At 40.2% G+C, this 19,367-nt stretch overlaps 1 protein-coding gene across 1 annotated transcript in view; it reads right to left on the minus strand.

The window, feature by feature from the left end:
• The window catches only part of LRP6 (LDL receptor related protein 6), a 99,450-nt gene that overhangs the window by 63,703 nt on the left and 16,380 nt on the right, over positions 1 to 19,367 (minus strand). Inside the window, exon 2 of the mRNA XM_031057013.1 lies at positions 3,011 to 3,208. Within this exon, the coding sequence (XP_030912873.1) occupies positions 3,011 to 3,208 (198 nt within the window). The remainder of the gene's footprint in view (positions 1 to 3,010; positions 3,209 to 19,367) is intronic.

Consider the following 19,367-nt stretch of genomic DNA (forward strand, 5'->3'; position numbering starts at 1 on the left):
CTTTCCCACCTCCTGTCATGCAACAGTAAAAAATTTGACAGATCACCTCTTTACTCATCTGCTTCCTTTTCTAAGTTACCAAAACTATCCAGATCTACAAGACCCAATTTTTATGAAGATATATGTCTTTCAATAACCCGTTTGCCTTTTTAATTTCAATAGGGCCAACTTCCAGAAGCATATATTTTCCCAGACATGCTGACATTAGATAAGGCGTCAGAAAAACTAGTAACACTTTGCAAGGATAAAATAATCTGTTCTGATCAAGAGAAATTTAGAAACAAAAAAAACTCAAACCAATTAAGTATAAATATAAAGCAGCAATTTAGAAAAATGGTCTAAATATCAAGGAAAAAAAATCACCAGAACTGGCAGTTTCTAAATAAACTAGAGTCTGGTTTAAGTTAGATTAGGCACTTGGTAATGATCTTGTTCTCCTCCACACTTGAATCTTAAGGAAAAACCCCTAACTGATAGCCCCCTTAAGAGCTGGTGGTGGATAACTGTAGGTAGGGTTATTTGTTGGTGGGGTTTTTTTTGAGGGGTTGGAGATGGCTAGGAAAAAAGACTAAAGGCTTTGTGGATTTTGGGTGGTTCGGTGGCGTGATTTTTTTCCCATAGAAAAGGAAAATCTAAAAGGCTTTTGCTTTGGCTGCAGAATTAGAAACTGTGTTTCCTTTCCTAGTATTGGTGAATCAGTCAGTGAAAAAGATGAACAAAATAATTAAGAGATAAAATACGAATTACAGCTGTAAAATATCACATTGAAAAAGCTGAATTTGTTGGAGCCAAAAGACAGTATCTACACAAAAAAAAAAACCCCAACCAACCAACCAAACAAAAACGCCAACACTTTGGACAGCCCCAGAAGATCTTTTTTCTTAATACAGGCAGAGGCTAAGAGGTCACAGCAGGAAAAAATCCCCATAAAATCCCACTGTAGAACAGCCTAACTTCTGCAGTTCTTTTTTCCTCCCTTATGATATAACTGCAAAGAATAAAAAATGAAACCAAAATGCCTCAATACAGATGCTGACCGCTTTTTGAATCTTCAGAACTTTCTCACATGCCTAGGGAAAAACAGGTGCTGTTAGAATTGGTTTGTGCCTCTGAGTGCTTAAGGGAAGTCAAATGTGCTTTCCTTTCTAGGAATGACCTCTCTTTCTGCCCCTCAAATAGTAATATATTAGCATACTGCCACGGCATATTCCTGATACTGAAATGTATGAATTTGAAAAAGAAACTTAACCTAAAGCATTGGATTGCTTTGGGTTTTATGGCTGCATAAGAAAGAATTAGTAGATCTAAAAATCTAAATTACTTGTCTATACAGGTCTTTATTAGAGGCTTAAGCAATTCCAGAGAATTTAGTGTGGAATGAGATAACTGCTGGGACTCAGGTAATTCCAGTTCTATGCCATGAGGCAGCTGTTGGACACAGCTGTGTATGCGCAGACAAGGCTGGTCAGCCCCTTGCGCCAAGAAAATTCAGCACCTCCTCAACCTCATCCCCCAGGTTCATCCATGGCAGACCAGGGAATAAACACCATGAAAATAAAAACAGAATGCCAAACCTAAGTATATTAACACCACTGTGCAGCAGATCACCAGCAACAAAGAAACTGCAAAGAAGTCAGTAGCAAAACAAGATTGAAAAAGCGAACTGCCAGCAGGAAACACTGAAGTAGCTCTGGAACAAGAAATGCTGGAGACACCAGATAAAATTAAAAATACTCAAATTTCTACTGTATATGATAATTTCTATCCTTTGCTCTCCATTACTTGAAAACTTATGTGACAATCTTCTTTTTTGAAAGAATCTCTATAAAATATTTCTCTCTTTTTGGTAGTAAGTTTTCTTTCTCATGAAACAAACAGCAAATAAAGGACTACTTCAAAACAGATATCCACAATCTATGTTTTGTATTAACCAAGCTAGTCATAATGCTTATATTCAAAGACACAAATTTAAAACTGCATCCAGCTCCAGGTACTTTCCATGAACTGCATGAACTTGTGATCACTTAAAAGGCAGAACTTAGGAGAAAAGTGATGTAACCTTTCAAACCAGCATTACAAAGACAGTGTGGAGTTCAAAATAAATGTCACAAGAAGACAGTGGGCATGTTTCATACATGTTGCCTGTGGTCCTACTTGCCAGTCCACACAAAAAATGATCTTATCAATAGAATTAATTTCTTTATGTCAAATTAACATTTGTGGTGAAAGGTGGGCAAGTCCCTAAGAGGCCAGAACAAAGAGCATAAGAAAGGATATTTCACGCCCATCTAAACTAGCTGAAACATCACAAAAATTTGCAAAGAATAACCCCACAAAAAAGTCATCTTTCTATATGATACCTTGGGCAGAAGCTGTGATTTATTTGCGTGTGCAAGCAGTACTCGTCAAACTCATCTAATGAAGAGAGTCATCACCCAAATTAGAGATGAACACATATACACAAAATACCAGTTATATCCTAATTAAGAAGTAGCCATGATTGGATCAAAAAGAATCACTTGATTGCTATAAATCTGTTCAAGAAAAACTCATTTTAACATAGTTCTTCTTTAAGGACTGTTTTCCACTAATTTCCCAGCCCCTAGGATTAATGAAGCTGAAATATTAATATATGATTATATATTTTCTCGTATCATCTTCTGCATTTCTGAATACCACAGCAACACTGCACAGAACACACTGAAAAAAGACAGTTTTGCTGTATAGTCTTACACTATTAAGAATAAGATTTGAAGATTTTTTAATGGAACTGGTTCTGAGAAAAGTCTTTGGGAGAGTTACAGGATACCCTGAAGAGAAGGACACATTCCACTTCACAGTGCTGGAAAGGTAAGGATGGTGAAGGAAAAAAGTTTCTGACAGCACTGGTTTACTTAAAATGTTGTGAGTGCTAACGTGACAATTTGCTGCAACAGAGATTACAATATTGCTTAGGCAGCATCTTCTAAGAAAATCCCCACGTTACACCCATAAACCAAAAACTTCTTACCTATGACTTCCATCCAGATTTGATTTGTGGATGAAATTCAGTTTAGCATCTGCCCAGTAGAGCTTTTGTTCCTCATAATCCAGTGTCAGCCCGTTTGGCCAATATATATCTGTGTTAACGATGATGGAGCGGCTTGAACCGTCCATCCCAGCTCGTTCTATCTTTGGTGCTTCTCCCCAGTCTGTCCAGTACATGAACCTGCAAAGAGACAAAAAAAGAAAGCAATCATGTATAAATCTACACCTTTCAATAAAGGTACTCTCTGTTCTGCAAAGACAATGTCTGTGGAGCTCTGCTCTATTGGGTAAGGGGCACATAGTCTAGGAAACAAAGCAAAGTTACTTTACAAAAAGCTGAAGAAAAACAACTTAAGACAATCCCACAGTATTGTATCAGGTTGTACTTCCATATGTTTCTTTCTTTCCTTGGGTCAACTGAGAAAGTTGGAGATATCCAACAGATCTTGACAACCATCTCAAAATTCATCATTAAACAGCAAATGCAGATATTACAAATTGTCATAAAAGTACAACAGCTTCTCTAATATGTGTCAGAATTTAGGGGGGGCACAGAAGAAGGTGCGCAGAATTATAGCAGACAGAGTTGCATGTGATGCAGTGAAGTGGTTTTGATGGAACATCAATTCATGCCCTTTAATTTCCAGAGAAATTCTGAGACAAGCAGCTAAGTTAACATGTTTAGAAGCACAGCTTGCATCCAGTAACTGAGAAAAACACTCTATCAAATCTTTTAAGACTGGACAAGGAAGTTTTATTAAAACATGTCACATGCATCAATTTTTAAACATTATTTAACAAGTAGTGGGGAGAGGGAAGCTACTCAGTTGCATTTAAGATTGAGGCAAAGCAAGGGAAATCACTTTGTTTTGGCTGGAGACTAGCAGGGGTAAGAATATTTGTCTTTTTCTGCAGGTGGTAGAAAATGGATTTACTTTTGCAGGTTGTAGACGAATGCATAACTAAACTGAAATAACATAGAATATAAACAGATCAGCCAAAGTGTGTCCATGGTGCTTGCTCTGTTTTGTTGTTGCAGCTGGAAGAGACTACTGTCCTAAATTGCTTCTCATAACCTCATGACATCTGCCAGCATTACCTGCTTGTATCTGTGCTCCAAAGCCTGGCTCAGTCAAAACAATCCAGATTAGGAAAGACCTGAAGCCCCTTAATCAAACTCAGATCATCACACAACCACAACAGGTCAGTGTATGGTAGCCACATGCAAAGAGGCCTAGCTACCCATCCTCTAAAGAAAAACAAATGTGCAACACATTTAAGAAACACTTGCAGATGAAGTTATTCTTGGCAAAGATTTTTTCTTATTCTTATTCTTCTTATTTTACAAAGTCAGGAAATTCCATGTCATATCTTCCCCCTTAATTCATGTTTACAGCATGGTTGTTTTAATGTGCAGCAAAATCTGTGGACTATAGAAATGCAGCTGATTAACACAAATATTGTCCTATTTGATCCCAAGTGAGTCATTCTTCATGGAGTAACATGTTTATCTTAACACAGAGCACAAAAATATCTGAAGAGAACATGGGAGATTTCTGTAGACATAAACAAGGGCCTCAGATAAATTGGTTTTTCATCAGGAAGAAGAACAAACCCCAAATAATTTTCAGATAGGTAGCACAGTAGCAAGGCACTGGGTCAAGCTGTGCAATAAGAAATCACACTTGAAAAAAGAAATGTTCAAAAAAAATCAGGCAGCATTTCACCAGAGAGCATATGAGAAAGAGAAAAAGAGAGATTTACTTTTAACTTCTTTAAGACAGCCCTGCTTTGCCCCAGCTGTCAAGTCTTAGACTTCCAAATCAAGGTTAATAGGGTCCAAGGCTCTGACCAGCCTGTTGGACAGATTTTTTTGGCTGAAACAGCTCATTAATTGCTGTACAGCCTCATATTCTTCCCTGTCTCACTCTCACCTCTCATGCACACTGCAATTACTCAAGGAAAAACAGGTAAAGGTAGTTTGGTAAGAAAGTAAAGGCTTCCCAGACATCACAAAACCAGCCCTATTGCATTTGTCAAGAGGAAGACACACACACACACACACAGAGAACTGGCTTTAAGATTCAGTAATATTTCCAATCAGCTCCAGTGACCTCTGTGCACTTTCTTCAACAGTTTGGGTTTTTTCACTATCAGGTTTGTTTTCCTCCACCTTGCCTGAAAGCCTGTGGGTTTTAATGTCTTCATTAAAAAAAGTCTCTGAACCAGCCATGCTCCAGCTGATGACAGCCATGCAGACAAGGTAAGGGCCATTCTCCCTCTTCCCCATCCTCTTCAAACACATTTAGTTATACTTCAATTTAAAAAAAAATAAAGCCACCACCCAAGCCCATAGGATAGAGCAAAGTATTAAATCTCTTGTGCTAAATCATCTAATTATACATTGCAATAAAATTAAAATCCAGGAATCTAGATTTTAATTTTACCTGCAGAGTCTAGAAATGGTTGTGGGCTGTTACAAAATCTAAAAGCAAAAGAAAAACAACAATAATAAAGTGTATTTCTTTTCATATGTGCTTGTAACTTTCAGTATTACATCATCCCGCCTTCCAAAGAGTTAAGGAACATCAAGTCTTTGATATACACTTATCGAAGAGAGGAAAGTTCTTAGATTTAAATTAAAAAATATTAGTTGGTGTTTTGTTTGACTGTGACCAAAAATATTGGTTTATCTTAAAGTTTATCCCATCGTTAAAAATTACGAACAAATAAAAATCTAGCACTTTTTCTTTTTGAATTCTGGTGCATAAGATGAATCCAGGCAATAAAACTTCCTTCTAAAAGGCCCCTTTGCACTGTATAGTTGTAACTTCAGTTTTGATTGCCTCAAATAGAGGGTTTTGCCATACGAAAACAAAAACCCAAGCAAACAAAAGGGTGAAACAGTATGTCACAGTTCATTCTGCTTGATGAACAAATCTAATAAGTAACAGAGCTTTTTTCCAAAAAGCCCATAAAGTCTAGGCACTCTGATGGCAGAATATCCCCCATCCAGAGGAGGAAGCTCACAGACTACCAATGCCAACATTTCATGTTGTAATTTAGCAGTGATTTCTGACAGTAAGCAGAGAAGGAGAGAAATTTATTTCCAGCACCCATCAGCTTTGCAACTTTCCGATCCACAAACGTTCACTTTCCTGAGTGTTACTCAGCTGCTTAATTAGGGCAGCTAATTATTTGGTGAGGTCCTTCACAGTGAAGGCCCCAACTCTGCAATTATGCTTGGTTCAGGGCCCTAAGAACTTCTGAGCTCTCCAGGGAGCTGCCAAACTTCAGAGCTTGCAGCAGCCCCCGTGGAGCTCATCAGCTCTGCAGTGGACCCTGTGAAACACAGCCTGCTCCAGCACCAACAGGACTGGCACTGCTGTAACCAATAAATACACAGTTAAACACGAGGCACTGGAGCAGTTCAGGAAAACTATGCACAGTAAGTATGTTTGGTTATTGAAAATAGCTCTTGACTTGAGAAGAAATGTTCAGGAGTTTATAAAAAGACATTTGAATCAAGCGACCCTCCAGGTAGCTGAATGGAGACTCTTTCTGAGGCAAGTTCACAAAGGGAGGAAAACTGCAATCCAGAAACACACAGCAGTAATGAACAACACAGAAAATGGATTTTCAAATAAGTATGACAGGAAGGTTTTAATAACAAGTTTCTCAACCAACTGCAAAAGTCAGAAAATATTTTCAGTCCTCCAGGAAAAGCAAAAAATGTACATAGAAATTAAATATGGAAATAATTCTTCATAAAAGAAAGGAAGAAATATCCTTTGGGGATACAATCAAGATAAACATGAGAGAAAATATGTTTTTAGCTAGCTGAGAACTATGCTCTTTTACAATAGCTTGTCTCTCTAAATAAGTATATTAGTTGATTGACTACATTAGTTGAATGCAATTTTCAGAGCTGCTTTACAATAATATCTTATGTTAATATTCAGTGCAGTCAACATAATTTTCTGTGTAAATTACCCATCTGCAGCCTTTTGGCTGCCTCTACCCTACTCTTGCACATACTAAGAGCAGCTCTGTGAGGAATGGATGTGAATTAAGCAGGGAACTATTAACAACCTAACACAGTGAACCTTGTACTTTTTACCCTTGTTTTGGGTTCAGAAGCCAAAGGACTCCTAACAGAGCTGCAGTTTCCCATTTCAGGCAGGTATGGCTGGCTCTGAAGCACCTGCCTTAAGCACTGCTATGCACACTGGACAAAATCAAGTCAAGATTTCTTAAACTGAAAACCAAGGGTTTTTTTATTTCACTTTTCTGCAAGGCATCAGTGTGTCTAGTAAATGACTGAACAACCCAGATGTGCTGAAAATGTTTGATGAACAAGCATCAGAGGGCCCAGCTGTGCCTCTGCCACTGTCCCCACCCTGACCCTCCATCCCCATCCCTTGCACCTTGGGGAGGGTGGAGGATGAGCACAACCCCACAGGTGCTTGGATCTCAGCTACTGAATTCCACAGCCCAGACCATCAAAGCTAGACAGGGGTCTCTGTGCAGTGCCTGGAACACAGTGACCTGTGACAGGGACACCTCAATATGGCATCACCGCTCACACAGCAGGAACCTGTGCAGGAACAGGGATCGTTGTGGATAAATTACTGCAGCCTCTGCAGCTCACTTGGCAGGGATGCTAAAAGGCTTGACTGACACGTGGGAGAAACCCATGAGTAAAATTCCATGTGTAAGTCTACTACAGATACCAGGAAAAGTTCTACTGGGACTTATATTTTGTAAGGCATACAAATATTTTGCCCAGTATACTCTATACTGGTTCCCTCAAGATGAAGATGCTGATCTGATGATAGCACTTTAATGCAAATGTCTGCATTTATCCTAGGACATCAGGCAAAAGCCATCTGTAAACCAGAATGGCAATGTGAGGATTTCTACTTAGGAGCTGGTTTAACTCCTCTACTCAGACCTTATCTAGCAGGAGAAATAAAATCATCACCAGACCTTCCCTTTTCTTGGAATCCATTTCTAAAATAAGGGATAAATGCAAACATTCCACTTTTGGAATTAAGAAAAACTGTGATGAAGAGATCAGAAAGGTGATGCTTTGTCTCTAGTTCAGTATCAAGAATGAAGTATAAAACTAGAATGAGATTTCGTAGATGGCATTCATAAACCCTGAAAATAATGCTTTAGAAAAGCCACTGAAAGTCTTTCATAAGAAATCAACATAGAAGCATAAAACTACATTATATTCTCATTTCATGATCAAAAAGAAAAAACTCAGGGTTCAAGTTAGTTACCATGGCCTCTGTTTTCAGGTATTTCAATTTAAAGAAAATGCTGGGCAATCTAACAAACAGATGAGAGAGATTGTTTTTCATTTTCACCTACACATTTCTGAGGGTCTGTAGGAAGTAAGGTTTGACTTAGCTGTCAAACCAAACTGATGCACTGCAGAACCCCATGCATATGGTTGTCCTTTTGGCCACAATCCACAGGAAAAAAGAGAAAGATATTCATTAACAAACCAGAAGCAGCTATTTTTTTTCCTGAATGCTCACAAAGGCAGAATTTTAATTGTTTGAGCAGGTGGAAAGGTCTCCTGCTCCTTGAACTTGTAAATTAACCTTTGCTATCTCCTGACACAAAAGGTCTAATGACATGCCTTCCACAGTTAGGAAACAAAAGCCATTTCTTGGTTTCTCCTAGAGCAAGCAGGAAATAAAGCTTGTCAAAACTAAGCAGCATTTGAAAAACAGTATTTGAAACAACAATTTTCCCAGTTTATGCCAAAAAAATAGAGAGGGATACAATTTCCTCTCTCTGCTACCAATTAACACCATCCCTAGACCCTTGCTGACCTCAAGACAGAAGCAAGATCTAAATGTGCTTTGGAAGACTCCAGCCAGCCCCTTGCACAGGAGCCTCTCCAGATATTATACACCATATCCTGCCAAGTTCACATAGCAGGTAAGCCAACAGAAAAACAAAGCATTATTAATGTAAAAGGAGATTGACAAAATAAGAGAAGAAAACTCCTTGCCTTCCAACCTACCTTGGTTCCTCAAATATAACAGGAAAATAGAGGAAAGAAAAACAGCTGGCAGACATTCAAAAAAAAACAAGCACACAAAAAAAATACCACAAAGCAACAACTGTGACAGAGTCTCTCAAGAGGCCAGGAGAGAAGCTGGGCCAGGAACATGTGCTGGGTAACTCTGCAGGGCTGAGGAGTCTCAGAGACTCCAGCATTGCCCAGGAGGAGCCCACATATACAGAAAGGCACCTTCCAAATAGTTCTTCAAGAACCTACCAAAAGGTGCAGATCTCTATGCACCTGTGAACTGAACAAAATTGTAAAAGCTAGGACAAAAGAATATTAAGCTACATTAAAACTACAAGTGGGGGAAAGCAGTGAGAAAATGGTAGGATCACAGTTCTTCATATTTCTCAGGTAAAATTTACCTTCTTCATACAATGAAAAAAATCTGTTTCTTTACAGGGACTTGCACTAAAATGATAAACATTTGCATTGCACATATTTAATTGGTAAATGAGGATTTAGAATTCTGTAATTTCAAAGAGCTTTGGGTTAAAACTAGACAAGTCAGCTGCTACTAGACAAGTCAGCTTGCTTTTTCAGCTCAGTCAAAACCAAACTTACTTCTTATACTTCAATAAAAAAACTGGGAGAATTGTTCTCCATATCTTGCTACACATCCTGAAAGCAGGAAGGGCAGAAAGATTTTTCCCTATACTTGTATCTTAAACTGAAGCTCTAGAACTTTTAGAATTGAAGCCCCTGAACTTCTCCTTGCCAGTTGTGTTGCTCAGCGAATGAGGGCAAGAGATAAAAATCTGCCATTTGGCATTCTGGGTTGTTTCTCAGAAACAACAATCTAGGCATACCCCACTGCTGTGCAAGGCTTGGAGTGATGAACTCCTCCATTCCAGCTACTCCACAGAAACATCACCTACACCCAGCAAACAGAACATTCTGTTATAACCATCCCAGCAATCCTGAATGCAGAGTCATCTTACAATGAGAACAGTTTTTAACCATGACCACTCACTCAACTTTACTCACTGATTTAATGGATGTTTACTCTAAGTTGAGTCCCATCAAGCCAGCTGCAGTCTACCTTAACATCAGAGGGTACCTGTGCTAAAACAGGGATGGGCAGGATGGCACAGCCAGGAACAAGAGAAAATTAGGTCAAAAAACTATCAGAGATATGACCTGTCTACCATCAACTGAAATTGGGGAACATGTTTAGTATCATGAGATCTTTTTGCAACTTCTCCACTGTGAGCTTTCTTTTTTATCATTCCAAGACTTTAATCAGTAAAATATCCCCTTGTTATTCAGCCCCTCTATCAGTACACAGCTACCAACTGGATGATTTTTATGTTCTTGATTCCTGACTCCTCCAAGAAGCCCTACAGAACTTCAATGTTCTGCCAAGCCATGCTGAATCCTACCCTCCATATCACACTTCAGCACCCTGCTAATTCTTTTTTCATAGTTTTCATCCTATTGTCTGCTATGTAAATCAGGCTTACTTACACTTACATCATTCCTTAGGCTTTTTTTAAAATTCAATTAACTCACATCATCTAGGGGTTCAGTACATTTTCAGTGCAGCTCCTGTCCTCGTGATTTATCAGTTTGTTGATATGGAAACCAACCTGATGCCACTTTGATCTTCCACCAGAATCACTAAATCACTTACTCTCTTGTAAGAAAGTGGCACACACCAATTAATCTTTTCACACCACAAAATTACATGAAATATGGCCTTGTTTTTAACCAAAAGCTACATGATATTCATTACAAAACAAACCACCAAAAAAGGGGATGGGAAGAAGAGGAGAGATTTCTCTATAGCAGGTAAGAAGAATAGAAATAAAGGGATGCATTGTAATTAATGCATAATGAGACAGGTTACATTACACAAGATTTGGTTAGAGACCTAATTCTGGAGATACAAACCTAGGTAGACTTGGCTTTTATTAAGAAACTATTTTTGCCCAGAGCATTTAGAAAGGTCCATGAAATGTGGTCTGAATATTGGCCAAAGGCTTCATACACAGATGGAACAAACACCACTTCATTTCTATACTGAAAACATTATTATTTAAAAAACTTATTATAAAAAAATAATAAAATAACATTATTATAAAATAAATGAGATGCCTGAGACTTCACTCAAGCTTTTTCTAGGTTACATTTTGCTATAAAGGAAGTAAGAATGCTTCTACTTTTACATTCCTACTGTAAACAGCTAAATATTAAGTACTTGGATTCAATTTTTATGGAAAAAGTGGCTATACATTCTACAGCAACTATTACACACCTGGAATTCTGAAGTTAAAAATCAATTAACACCGCTTTAAACCCAGGTCATTAGATTTTTCTCCCTACAGGTTTCTTTTGCAAGTCACTCACAGCTCTTCAAATAAGAGCCACTTGCATCAAATTGCTTCCAGCACAGAAGTACATCAAAAGTGGGGAAAAAATTCCAAATCCTTGCCCTAGTACAAGCCTCATTCACAAGACATCTTCTAACAAGGCACACAAAAAATGCCCACCAAATATTACACTAAGGGAAAAACCCCAAGTATGTTTCCAGTCATGCATGACTGGTCACAGGGTCTCTCACTTTTATAAGTTCTGGTCCATTAACATATTGGAGTTAATTGTCCAATGATAGCTTTAGGTTATGAAGTCCCATCCTTCTTGTTTTTCTCTCTTCATTCTGCCATTGTTTATGCTCCTGGGCCCGACATTTGGATTGGTTGTCCTTGATCCCCAGCTAGAGGAGGAATTGTTTTGTCTCCCTACTCTGTGAAGAAAGCTTACTATCCCTTAATATGAAGCTCAGAACTACACACTAAAGCAGTACAGCATCTGAAAAATATAAAAGCTAAAACCTGAGGCATCACTACTGATGATCTTGTGTTAAAAAGACCTTGATACAACCTCCCAGAACAACTGCACTTCAACAGCAAGTGAGGGCCAAGCAGAAGAAATGCCAGTTTAATGATTAGTAATTTAATCACAGAGAAATTGCATTTCCCAATATGTAAACTTGTGTCACATTCTGCCCTGTAATCTCTATGCTAGGCAAGATCAAAGTTCTCTAAAGCACAACTGCAACAGGAATGCAACAGGAGAGGTGCTGGTGTCAGCTCCACAGAACTCCTTCCTGACCACTGACATACAAAGGTGGCGTGCAGTTCCTTTCCAGAATTGCCTTAGTGGGATGACTAAGTGGAAGAATATAAATTGTCGAATTTCTCATCCCTCAAACCACACTTTATTTATTATTGCTCTCCCATTATATCCCTGTTACACCCAAAAGCAGATGTTTTAGCACTTTGTGTAACACTGGTCCTCTCCACTATAAATTAGTTGTTTCTCAAGCTGACTGAACACAGCATCTATCTGCCATCAGTCCAAGCAACCATGATTCACTGTCTTGGAATCAGGACAGCATTAGTACTGTTTTATTGAAGAGGACAAAGCACTTGTATTCCAAAACTCTTACAGTCACAGTCTTCAGATTTGCAACCAAGCTGTAACTTGCTGTATAACTTACAGGTTTTGCTGTATATTTTTTCTGTCTGAAAGCAAAGTGTGGTTAATATATCTCTGTTCTGGGTTTTTCTTTTATGCTTACATCTTTCATGGAAATTTGTAACATGCTCAGCCAGTGCTTGTAGAAAAACACAAACAAAATCCCACATGATGTGTGCATATGTACGGATGTTCTTCTCCTCAGGAGCTGAGTTTATGTCCACCAGTGATCAAATCAAATCTCAAGTGCAGCAATTTCTGAAAACCAACTGCATGCACTTCCAAAAAAATTGTCTTTTGCTCTACATTTAATTTACTCCTTTCATATCAGGTCCCCTTTTAGTCTGTCCATTCCATGGTCTGCTTCGGATAATACTTTCCTTTGTTATAAGTCATGAACAGTAATCCCTTCATGGTTGTTATCCAATTTTACCAAAGGCTTTAATCTGCTTTATTGACAATAACTCTTTAGCTACTCTTCTCTGAACTGAATTGTAGTAAAATGGATCTCCAGTTCTGCAACTGAACAAAAACCCCCAAAAACCCAAACAAATCAACAAACAACCCAGAGTTTAGAATCACCACTGAGGACAAAAATATGTTTAGAAAATTAATTATACGAAGCAATTCAAACAGAGTATTTCTAATAATATACACAAGTGGTAGCAACAGTAAACATTTTCTCCAAGTGTGTAAGATATATAGATGGTTAATTTATCCAAAAGAGACTTTTTATGGCCTTGCTCTTCTTCAGTTCCATGGACTGCTGTGAGCTGCCAGGATAGGTTGGTTTTGCAGGATTAGCAGTGAGGAGACAGAGGACCAACCATTTAGATAACAAAATGGCACAGGGACTTGTGACACAAGGAGGTGACCAGACACTCAGAGACTGCAGTGACAGCCCCCAGACCTTCCTGCTCTTAGACTGAGAGGGTATAAAAGTCCAGGGTTTCCTTTGTTCAGGGCCTCAGAGGCACCCAGCTCCAGCTGTTATTTAGCTATTGCACCAAGAGAAAAATATTTTAAGGATTGACACATGTGACACTGTGCCATGGGAAACCTGGTCTGCCTGGGTGAGTGTGGGGCTGCAGCTGGAAGGAGGCTTGGCCCCAGCTCAGGTGGTGCAAGAGTAGTCCTGGATGGTCCAGCATGGAACTTCCCTCAACACTGGCCACTAAGAGCTTGATAGAACCACACCAATTGTATAAAAGGGATGGCTAGACCACAAAGAAACTGTTACTTGGTGGGGGAAACAAATGCATATTTAGCTTAACTTCACTAATTAAAAATGCAAGAAAACAGGTGCTGCAGCTTTGTCATAACAAGAGGAAAGAAAATTGACTTATGACAGCAGTAGATACCTCCTAGAGCTTCTTCTAATCAACTCCCTTCCCACGCCAGTAACAATGCCAATCCCTAATTAACAACTCAGAAATTTGAAGAAAGGGGGTAGGTGTATCAAGGTACTTTTTCCACCTCAAGTCTAATTGACTCATTTCTACAGGATCAACTGAGCAAGCTGACATAACTACTTGCCTGAGAAAGGGTGTTTCCAGTGCAGCAAGAATTCATTCTGTAAACAAGCCCTTTTCTAGGATAGTATTCAATACCATGCTCTGTACTCAGGGAAGCTAAGAAGCTGAAATTCCAAGTAATACATAAAATTACAGGGTTTTCATACTGATGACTTTATTATCCCCTTAAGATTTTCAGTACAAAAATCTTCTCAGAGCTCTTCAGTGCTCCTCTACACTGGGCTGCAATGCCTAAAATAAGATTTTCCAAAGCAAATTCAGACATCACTGTATAACAACCACGAGGACTCCCATTAAAAAGGGGATGGGGAGACTCCACACTCTCTCTGGACAATCTGTTCAGTGCCTGGGCACTGCCCAGGGAAGAAGTTCTGCCCCATGTCCAGGTGGAACCTCCTGGCATCAGTTCCTGCCCGTGGCTCTGGTGCCATTGCTGGGCCCCCAGAGCAGAGCCTGGGCCCTGCTCTGCCCCTCCCTGCACACAGGGACACCCAGGGCTGAGGGCCCCTCTCAGCTGGGGCTCCTCTCCAGGCTGGACAGCCCCAGCTCCCTCAGCCTTTCCCTGCCAGGGAGATGCTCCAGGCCCTAAATCATCTCTGCAGCCCCTGCTGGCCCCACTCCAGGAGCTCCATGTCCCTCCTGTCCTGATGATCCCAGAGCTGGACACAGCTCTCCAGATGTGCCTCACAGGGCTGAGCAGAGGGGCAGGATCACTCCTGACCTGCTGGCACTTGTCTTCCTGATGCACCCCAGGGTTCCACTGGCCCAGGGACAACTCATTGTCCACCAGGACCCCAGGTCCTTCCCCACAGAGCTGCCCTCCCCCAGATCAGCCCCATGCCTGAACAAGTGCTTAGGGTTGCTCCTGCCCAGGTGCAGGACCTGCATCTGCTCTTGGTGAATGTCAGAGGGTTCCTCTCTGCCCATCTCTCCAAGCTGAGTCCCTCTGAAGGGCTGCACACCCCTCAGGGCTGCCAGCTGCTCTTCCCAGCTTTGTGCCATCAGTGAACTGCTGAGGAGGCATCGACCCCTCAGACAATCCCTGATGAACAAGTTAAACAGCACTGAGCCCAGAACAGAGCCCTAGAGGACACCACTAGTGACAGGCCTCCAGCTAGACTCTAGGCCACTGATCACAGCCCTCTGGGATCTGCGACTCAGCCAGTTTTCAGTCCACCTCACTGTCCACCCACCCAGCCCACATTTCTGGAGTTTGGCAGTGAGGATGTCATGAGAGGCAGTGTCAAAAGTCTTGCTGAAGTCAAGGCAGACAATATACACTGCTCCACAGCTACCATCCAAGCAGCTGTTTCACTGTAGAAGGCAATCAGGTTGGTTAAACATTACTTACTTTTAGTGAACCCATGCTGACTGCTCCTGATCGCCTTATCTTCCATGTGGACAGCGGTAGCCTGATGGAATGCCTCCAGAATGAGGCATTCCATGTCCTTTCCAGGGATTGAGGTGGGACTGACTGGTCAATAGTTCCCAGGGCCCTTCTTCTTGTCCATTTTGAAGACTGGACTGACATTTGCTTTCGTTCAGTCCTCAGGCACTTCTCCTGATCTCCATGATTTCTCCAAGGTGATCATGAGTGGCTTCACTATGATCACCTTGGAGAGGTCATGGAGAAAGCAAGATGCCCCTCTTGTTCAGTCTTTTACATCACATTAAGAAATTGTCTAATAAACTCACATTTGTGGTGTTTGTTTTATTGTAGGGGTATTTCAGTTTTTCAATTAAATTGTTAAACTATAGTAATTTTTCAAAACAAGAACATACATTTTTTTCCTCTATCATTTTTACAGTCCACAGAAGCAACTGCACTCAGCAAATCTGGCACTGAAACAAATAGTTATTAATTCTAAATAATCAGAGTCCTTTGAGGGTAAGTGGCATTAATCACAAGGTCCAATTTAAAAACCCAGTTTCAAAGGGTGAGTTCACCAACTAGGCTCCTCAAGCAAATGGTGGAAAGAAGTAGCTTTTTGAAGAGGTTACAGAACTGCTCTGACTCAGCCCAAGGAGAAAGCCACCCTGCTCCAGTGACTGTAAAGGCAATTGAGGTGGCTGCAAAGGGAGTTGAGGTGGGCAGCTCAACTCAGGCAGTTGAGTACCTAAGTATGGCAAAAGAATATCTCCCCTCAGAAATTGCTTTCTGACTGTCAAACAGAAAGAAATAGGATTTGTGCCTTTCTTGAGGTCCCATATAACAGTGAAAGAAATCAGGCTTGCTCAGTTTGGCAAGAATTGAGCTTTCATTTATATCCTAATGAGAGATAACCACATGGGTTTTTTGTTCTTTTCAAAGGCAAAGAGTCATCAATCCAAACTGATGTCACTGAGGCAGTTATACCTGGACTAAGTGAAGTCACCAACTTCTGTATTTAAGCGGGGCCATCATCTCCTCTGTGGATAGCTCCTTCTAGAGGGGTATTGAAACTTCTGTCAAGACAGAAACTAGGGGTTTTTTTCAACACAAAACCCAAGCAAACTTTTCCTAGATCATTTAAATAAAGTTCACACAAAGAGACTGTTACAAGGAAACATAGTACCAGGGATCTATGTATTGCTTTTTCTGTTGTGCATCCCCTGCAATGAACTGGATGTTGACTCATTTTCACTAATGGGCAAAACCTCTGAAAACAAACAGAAAAAGCCCATAGGAACTTCCTCTGTGAACAATGGAATGAAGAAAATGTGATCATCTAGAAAGAGGCACATCAAGCTAGATTCCTTGAAGTTTAATGAAAACAAAGGCACTAAATGAAGCACATCCAGCAGGTTCAGCACTTGGAGCAGTGCCTGTCCCATATGGGTGCCCTGTTACAAACATGCAGGAGAGGTCACTGGGAGATGAAGCTAGGGCCCAGCTTGACCAAAACTGAGCAACAAATTGCAAATGTAAAATTGGGAGTAGCACAGACACCTGCACAGTATTCACACATGCATCATATATTAGCTACTAATGGCGCTTTTATCCCTGTTTTGAAGCTACTGTCAGCTCCTAGATCCATCAGGTTTTTGTATGCATGTGCTCAGTGTTAGTTTAACACAACCCAATCTCATACACTCAGTGTGAAAAGCTGTGAATACTGCTTTTCTCAGCTGCACAAACCTCAGATGCATAAATCTGTAACCTCAGAGGGGCTGATGAAGAATACCACAAAGTTGTGCAGCAGCCCTTTCCTTTGCACTCTTCCATGTGACCCATGGTCAGGAGTGAAAACTGCCATCTATCACCAACTAACAACTTTTGGCTTTTAATCACATTGGCAGAGGTAGCAAGAGGCTCTAGATATCCGTGCATGAAATATGTGGAAAGCTAGACAGCCAGCAGAGCTCTTGATAAAACTTCTTGGACAGAGCCACATTAGCTCTTGCAGTACTCTCATGGGAATGGCTTGCTGCTCTTTGGTTCAACCCTCCATGGGAAGCACTAATCTGTGCCCAGACTGGTTTTGAGCTGTGCATATTTAAGACAAAATTATCAGAGAAAAGAGGTATTAGTTTGCAGAATAGCCTGTCACTAACTCTGCCACTCCACCACAGCAGTATCCAATCCCCACACCCCTAAGCAGCTCAAACTCTCAGTTAACAGCTGTTCTGACAAGACTGGAGTGGTACATGAGAACCATGAGCTAATTATTTTGGTAGTAAAGTGATGCTACTTCTTTTCTGTTCTCCCAATCCCACCTGTAGAAGCAAGAATGCATCCTGTGCTAGAAGCTGATGGAGCAAGAACATCTAAAAAATTATTAAAAGGTCTATTAATAACTCTGTATATTTCCTCTTTTGCATCTGCTCCTATATTTAAAGACAATCCAACTTGCACAAAGTCAGCTGCTTATTGCTGAGACAAAAGATGAACAAATCACAAAGTGAATTAGAAGGCTGCTGTAGCAATTTAATGACATTGCTTTTGACAAGTAATAAAGTTAAATGTTTTTGCATTTCATAGGGTGGACTTCAATAAGTCAGCAAGAAAATCAGACCTTTAAATAGGGATACCATGTAACTAAAGTGTCTTCAAGTCTGTAATAACCTTAGAGAAAAACCACCAGTGAGCAAAAATTAGAAAACTGATATGACAGCTTGGTACCTATTAAAAGAAAGATTGTCTATGAGAACAGCAAACAGATAAATACCATTCCTGTATGTCAACCAGATCATACAATGGAAGTATACAGGTCAACAAGCACAGGAAGATAAAAGAGGCTCCATCTCTCTTCAGCTGCTCTATCTCATGAAAAAAGACCTCAAACCTGTATTTTTATCACCCTCTTGCCTTCTAGGGTCTACAAGACAGGTATAAAAATTCTGGTGAGCCTGCCAAGCCTTGATCCTGTCTTCCATCTAGGCAACACACAGTGTAGGACAAACCACAGAGCCAGAATGAGGAAGAGCTGACAAAGGAATGGGGACTGGGGATGTGGAAAGGGCAGTATGTTTTTTTAGAAGTAGACATTTCATGGTCATCTAAGCATTGCTTCGTTGTCACTGCAGTGGAACAGCATGTGACAATAAGATTTAAAACTGAAATATCAGTGTGGACAGAAACACCTAAGAAGAGTAAGATCACAATGCTGCCACAGCTGAAAATCCTCACCCACCTTACCTTCCACTGTGGAAGGACTGGAAGAGAACAAGAAACTCAAGGCCCCAACCATGTGACCCAGGATGTCAGCCTTACGGAAAGCTGTCAAAACAAACGTTCCACCAAAAATGTCGATTTTGATGAATCGTCATTCCAACTAAAATAAATGGTCAGGTAATTCTACACCAACTTCAACTAACTGAAAATCCTTTAATGAAAGCTTTAGCTCTTACTTCACCATTTAATTCAGTTTATATGATTTCTCTCTTCGTTAAGAAAAGATAAATCATATAAAATTAAGACAGGTCAGCACCTCTGTTTCTTTATATACAGCTCAGCAGTACATTAGCACCATGTTTTTTACAGTCATAAGGATGCAGCAATGGCAAAGAATGCTTTTATCACAAACATTCCTAGAGTTCATCTCAGAATCTCCCAAAGCATTCCCAAAAGTGTTTACACTAATTCTAGGTTTTGAAACACATTTTTACTTTTGCCTTTCTAATTCATCTAAACTGTTTGACAAGCAGTGCTCTTAGAATGAGTATATAACAGCACAGCTGCTGCTCCACACATTTTAAAACAATCACAAAAGGCTGGCACAGCTTTGGCCCAGGCCTATCCCATTCAGGCAGAGATA

Source organism: Geospiza fortis, unplaced genomic scaffold (assembly GCF_000277835.1).
Source record: "Geospiza fortis unplaced genomic scaffold, GeoFor_1.0 scaffold10, whole genome shotgun sequence".
NCBI classification, from domain to species: Eukaryota; Metazoa; Chordata; class Aves; order Passeriformes; family Thraupidae; genus Geospiza; species Geospiza fortis.